Source organism: Heptranchias perlo, chromosome 9 (assembly GCF_035084215.1).
Source record: "Heptranchias perlo isolate sHepPer1 chromosome 9, sHepPer1.hap1, whole genome shotgun sequence".
NCBI classification, from domain to species: domain Eukaryota; kingdom Metazoa; phylum Chordata; class Chondrichthyes; order Hexanchiformes; family Hexanchidae; genus Heptranchias; species Heptranchias perlo.
In genome coordinates this window covers 19,524,151-19,530,689 of record NC_090333.1, presented here as the reverse complement: position 1 = coordinate 19,530,689, position 6,539 = coordinate 19,524,151, and the positions used below count along the sequence as shown (strand labels likewise).

General features: G+C 42.4%; 1 protein-coding gene across 1 annotated transcript in view; it reads left to right on the top strand.

Annotated features, from left to right (window-relative positions):
• The window catches only part of alg14 (ALG14 UDP-N-acetylglucosaminyltransferase subunit), a 52,386-nt gene extending 46,735 nt beyond the window's left edge, over positions 1 to 5,651 (top strand). Inside the window, exon 4 of the mRNA XM_067989661.1 lies at positions 5,164 to 5,651. Coding sequence (XP_067845762.1) covers positions 5,164 to 5,394 — 231 coding nt within the window. The 3' untranslated portion in view covers positions 5,395 to 5,651. The remainder of the gene's footprint in view (positions 1 to 5,163) is intronic.
• Positions 5,652 to 6,539: the final 888 nt, after the last annotated feature.

The window sequence follows — 6,539 nt, the reverse complement described above, 5'->3', positions numbered from 1 at the left end:
CAGCTATTCTGTCTTGATGGGCAATCAACATAAATAGGGACGAATGATTTCCTTTTGGGAATTGCTCCCCTGTTTTGGGTGTCAGCTGTGGCTCAGTTGGTAGCACTCTTGCCTCTGAATCAGAAGGTTGTGAGTCAAGCTCCACTCCAGAGACTTGAGCACAAAATCCAGGCTGATGCTTCAGTGCAAATCTGAGGGAGTGCTGCACTGTCGGAGATGCCGTCTTTTGGATGAGACTTTAAACTGAGTCTGTCTTAGGTGGGTGTTAAAAGATCACATGGCAATATTTCGAAGAAGAGTAGGGGCCAGGTGTCCTGGGCCAATATTTATCGCTGAACCAACATCACTAAAAAGCCGGGTAAGTGGTCGTTATCACATTGCTGTTTGTGGGACCTTGCTGTGAGGCACGTTTCCTGCATTACAATAGTGACTATACTTCAAAAGTACTTCATTGGCTATAAAGTGCTTTGGGACGTCCTGAGGTCGTGAAAGGCGCTATATAAATGCAAGTCTTTCTTTTACAAGGGGAATGAAGACTATGTGCACTTTTTAAGTCAAGCAGACTTAGTGGAAGGGGGGATAATTGGACCAAGGCCGAGGGAGGATTGTTATGATTAAGGCTAGAGGGGAAAGGTAGTGGAGGGATCAAGGCTGGGCAAGGGTGAAGATAGAGGAGGGCTAGAGTTATAGTAGGGTTAGAGGCTATCAACAGGATGGGAAGGTTCAGTAGGGCTAGAGTTGGGTGGAGGAGGGAAGGTAGGGTTAGGGGCTGGGTGTAAGAGAGGGGAAAGTACAGCATGAGGTTAAAGGAAAGTTCAAGTCATGGGGTCGGAAAGAGAGAGAATTGGAAGATGATGGAGCTAGGCCGGAGCCCAGAAGAAGTAGCTGCATTGCTGAAACCAATAAGATCAGTGTGGTAAACCCAGCCATGCAGGAGCTTGAGGAGGGGGTTGTAGTGTTTTTTATATTTTCTAAGTTGAGAGACAGCACCAGTTTTAGGGCATAGAGTAAGATGGGTGGGGATGAGGAACCAGCCTGCAGCATGAGGGGGCGGAGAGCCAGATTGGGGCCGTGAGGGGGAAATAGAGGAAAATAACAATTTTACTACCATATCATTTTTGAATTTAAAAAATGAACCTTTTCTCTTTGAGGACTGATGTAACTGCTCTTTATATTGACGGTGTACGAATGTTCCAAAGTGAGAGCCATTGATGGTGGAGATCTAATTTCACACCATACTTCATCTAACATATCAATGAAATTAGATCATTCTTTTACAGTATAACGTTTATCATTTACACTGTGCATGTGTGGAATGTAACAAAATGTTTTTCATAGGCATTCTTAGCTGGCAAGGCTGAATTGCATCATTACCTAGGATGTACAACCCTGTTGTTAGCTTAGTGCAGTTATGTAATTTAAAATATCTTTTGAATCTTGTCTCCCTCTTTCCTTGCCTCCTAAAGATGGTAACTCCTGTTTGGCTCCAGTTCCACGATTGTTGGCAGCCCTCAGGTACTTGGCCCGAGTGCCCGTTCTTCATGTGTGAGCTTAGCCAGTGGCAGTTTAACATGGGGGTGGAGCAGGCTTCACAGCTGAGCTGATTGTGTCTTTTCCAGACATCCACTTGTGTGAACTTTCCTTGGAGTGGGAGTTCTGGCAGAATTCTTCTCCCCTCCTGAAGCTACACCACTGTCATGCTTCAGACCAGGGATCGAACCAAGTGCCCTCCTGGTCTGTAAGGCTCAGTACCACACCATGCATTGTCATGGTGGATCTAATGTTCTCCATCACATCTGTCTGATAAATTCCACCCCTGCCTCAGCTCTCTGCTGCTTAAACCCTCATCCATGCCTTTCTTACCTCTGGACTCGACTGTTCCAATGCTCTCTTGTCTGGCCTCCCATCTTCCACCCTCCATAAACTTGAGCTCATCCAAAACTCTGCTGCCCGTATCCTAACTCACACCAAGTCCCGTTCTCCCATCACCCCTGTGCTCGCTGACCTACATTGGCTCCCAGTCCGGCAACGCCTTGACTTTAAAATTCTCATCCTTGTTTTCAAATCCCTCCATGGCCTCACCCCTCCTCCAGCCCTACAACCTCTATATCCTCCTCCAACCCTACAATGCTCCTCCAATTGTTGCCTCTTGCGCATCCCCGATTTTAATCGTCCCATCGTTGATGGCCGAGCTGTCAACTGCCTAGGCCATAAGATCTGGAATTCCCTCCCTAAACCTCTCCGCGCCTCTACCTCTCTCTCCTGTTTGAATTTCTCCTTAAGACCGACCTCTTTGACCAAGTTTTTCGTCACCTGCCCTAATATCTCCTTATGTGGCTCGGTTTCAAATTTTGTTTAATAACGCTCCTGTGAAGCACCTTGGGACATTTTACTACGTTAAAGGTGCTATATAAATACAAGTTGTTGTTGTTGTTGACCAACTTTGGTGCAAGATTTTTCTATGGCTGTTTCAAAAATAAAAAATGATCTCAAATTAATGGATCCCTTGGGAAGCAGTGATCATAACATGATAGAATTTCACATCCAGTTTGAGAGCGAGGATCTTGGTTCGGAAACTACTGTATTAAACTCAAATAAGGGCAATTATAAAGGAATGAGGGTGGAATTGGCTAAAGTGGACTGGGTAAACAGATTAGATGGTATGATGGTGGATAAGCAGTGGAAAACATTAAAAAAGATATTTTATGATTCGCAACAAAAATATATCCCTGTTAGGAGGAAAGACTCCACAAAAAGGGTGAATCAACCATGGCTAACGAAGGAAGTAAAGGATAGTATCAGTTTAAAAGAAAAAGCATACAACATGGCAAAGATTACTAGTAAGCATGAAGATTGGGAAAATTTTAAAAACCAGCAAAAGATGACTAAAAGAATAATAAAGAGGGAGAAAATAAATTATGAGAGTAAACTAGCAAGAAATATAAAAACTGACAGTGAAAGCTTCTACAAGTATATAAAAAGGAAGAGGGTAGCTAAAGTAAATATTGGTCCCTTAAAGGATGAGACTGGGGAAATAATAATGGAAAACAAGGAAATGGCAGAGGAATTGAACAGATATTTTGTATCTGTCTTCACAGTAGAAGACACTAATAATATACCAATAATAGTAGAAAATCAAGGGGCAAAGGGGAGGGAGGAACTAAAAACAATCACTATCACTAGAGAAAAAGTACTAGGTAAACTAATGGGTCTAAAGGCTGACAAGTCCCCTGGACCTGATGGCTTGCATCCGAGGGTCTTAAAGGAAGTGGCTACAAAGATAGTGGATGCATTGGTTGGAATCTTCCAGAATTCACTAAATTCTGGAAAGGTCCCAGCAGATTGGAAAACTGCAAACGTAACACCCCTATTCAAGAAGGGAGTGAGACAGAAAGCAGGTAACCAAAGACCAGTTAGCCTAACATCTGTCATTGGGAAAATGCTAGAATCCATTATTAAGGAAGTAGTAGCAGGACATTTGGAGACTCATAATACAATCAAGGAGAGTCAACATGGTTTTATGAAAGGGAAATTGTATCTGACAAATTTATTAGAGTTCTTTGAGGAAGTAACGGGCAGGGTGGATAAAGGGGAACCAATGGATGCAGTATATTTGGATTTCCAAAAGGCATTCGATAAGGTGCCACATAAAAGATTACTGCACAAGATAAGAGCTCATGGTGTTGGGGGTAATATACTGGCATGGATAGAGGATTGGCTAACTAACAGAAAACAAAGAGTTGGGATAAAAGGGTCATTTTCAAAATGGCAATCTGTAACTAGTGGGGTGCCGCAGGGCTCAGTGGGGCCTCAACTATTTATAATATATATCAATGACTTGGATGAAGGAACAGAGTGTCTTGTGGCCAAATTTGCTGCTGATACAAAAATAGGTGGAAAAGCAAGTTGCAATGAGGACACAAAGTGTCTGCAAAGGGATATTAACAGGTTAAGTGAATGGGCAAAAATTTGGCAGATGGAATATAATGTGGGAAAATGTGAAGTCATCCATTTTGCGAGGAAAAATAAAAAAAGCAAAATATTATTTGAATGGAGAAATACTACAAAATGCTGTGGTACAGAGGAATCTGGGTGTCCTCGAACATGAAACACAAAAAGTCAACATACAGGTGCAGCAGGTAATCCGGAAGGCAAACGGAATATTGGCCTTTATTTCTAGGGGGATGGAGTATAAAAGCAGGGAAGTCATGCTACAACTGTACAGGGTGCTGGTGAGACCACACCTGGACTACTGCGTACAGTTCTGGTGTCCTTTATTTAAGAAAGGACATACTTGCATTGGAGGCAGTTCAGAGAAGGTTCACTAGGTTGATTCCGGATATGGAAGGGTTGCCTTATGAGGAAAGATTGAACAGGTTGGGTCTATACTCATTGGAGTTTAGAAGAATGAGAGGAGACCTCATTGAAACATACAAGATTCTGAGGGGACTCGATAGGGTAGATGCTGAGAGGATGTTACCCCTCATGGGGGAATCTAAAACTAGGGGGCATAGTCTCAGAATAAGGGGTGGCCCGTTTAAGACGGAAATGCGGAGGAATTTCTTCTCCCAGAGGGTTGTGATTCTTTGGAATTCTTTACCCCAAAAAGCTGTGGAGGCTGAGTCATTGAATATATTCAAGGCTGAGTTAGTCAAATTTTTGATCAGCAAGTGAGTCAAAGGATATGGGGAAAAGGCAGTTATGTGGAGTTGAGGTAGAAATCAGATCAGCCATGATCTCATTGAATGACGGAGCAGGCTCGAGGGGCCGAATGGCCTACTCCTGCTCCTATCTCTTATGGTCTTAAAAGCCGAATATAAAAAATGAAGTCAGAAGCTCCTCACTCAATACATCCGTTTAAATGATTGAAATGTATTTTTTTTCTTCAGTTGCTAGTTTTCTTTCTTCAGGCTACAGGGGCGATTAGGTAAGCTATTCTCTCTTTTTCTCTCTCTCTCTTTCTCTCCCACTCAATCCCCTTTCCCCCTCTCCCTCCACTCCCCATTGGTATGTCTGAAATCGTGAGTTCCATGTCAGGACCATCACAGTCAAGAACCTACATCCAACACTAGAACGGCAGCATGTTAACGATCCACACAAGCTGCACCAGAATCTCAAACACCTATAAATCATGCAAATTAACCCTTTTGTATTTCTGTGCAGGTGCTGTGCAACGGACCAGGAACATGTGTGCCCCTCTGTATATCCGCTCTGATGCTCGGAATATTCGGAATGAAGAAAGTGCTGATTATCTACATAGAGAGCATCTGCCGAGTGGAAACGTTGTCTCTTTCCGGGAAGATACTGTACAATTTGTCAGATTACTTTTTTGTTCAGTGGTCTACACTACAGAAGAAATATCCCAAAGCCATCTACCTTGGTCGTCTAGTTTGAACTGCCCGTGGAGACTGGGACGATGATTGTGTAGATAGCATTTGTGCACAGATGTCAGGAAGCAGCAGCTATGCAGAATAAATATACATTCCAGTCATTGTATATTGGACCTCAGCCCTGTTGGGGGGAAAAATGCATACTGAAAGGAAAAATTCTGTATAAATTTATGGCTGTTGGGGGCAGATCTACTCGCTTTAAATTTGTAGTCTCAGGATTGCTACAAGGCCAGAGAATAAAGTATTAGCCATGTATATCCAGAGTGTGAGGGAGTCAACTCAATTTAAATGATCTTATAAATTTGTTAGAAATGATGATTGCTTCAAGTACTTAGACTTCTCGGTCCCTCCCACTACTAATGATTTCAAAACAAATATTTATGGCTCACCATTCCTCCTTTTCTAATGAGATTTTCTTCCTTGTCTGGCTCTCTAGCGAACCTAATTTTTAATAATAGGAAAAGGCCGTTAGACCCAACAAGCCCATCCATTTTAATGGATCAACCCTATCTGTCTTCTCACTATATACCTCAGTCCCTGAATGACACTGGGTTGTTAAGTGACAGAATGTACACACCTCAATGGAACAGGTTGCATATTTAGAATCATAGAATCTTACAACACAGAAGGAGGCCATTCGACCTATCATTCCTGTGCCGGCTCTGTTTTGTAGAGACTGGTTCAGATGCCAGGTGCTATTCTTCAATTCTCTTTCTTACAGTTCATCTTTTTAATTGTAAATTTAATGCATGAATAAATCTCAGCCTACAAAAATTGATCTGAAGAAATTGTAGTATTATTGCTTACATGCTAAAATGGATCTGCATTTAATTTATGTTTATTGTGAATGCTTAATTGGTGTAAACATTTTACACATCAAAGGTTAGTGTGGCAGTGCACTTGACTCCCAACCAGAAATCCCTTGAACCCACCTTGTTTTCTGAGCTGTCAGATGCCCATATTATGACCAGACTTTCTCTCTATATTATACTTTCTTCTCTGCTAGTGCTTTGTTTCTTCCTGTTTTTTTTGTGTCCTCTACCATTGATTCTCCTCCTCACTTCTCTCTGTGCACCTGTTGAAAGAAGTTTGGGGGATTCTCAATTGTTCATCACTGGGATGGAGGCGAGGGCTGTGATCACCTCCCTT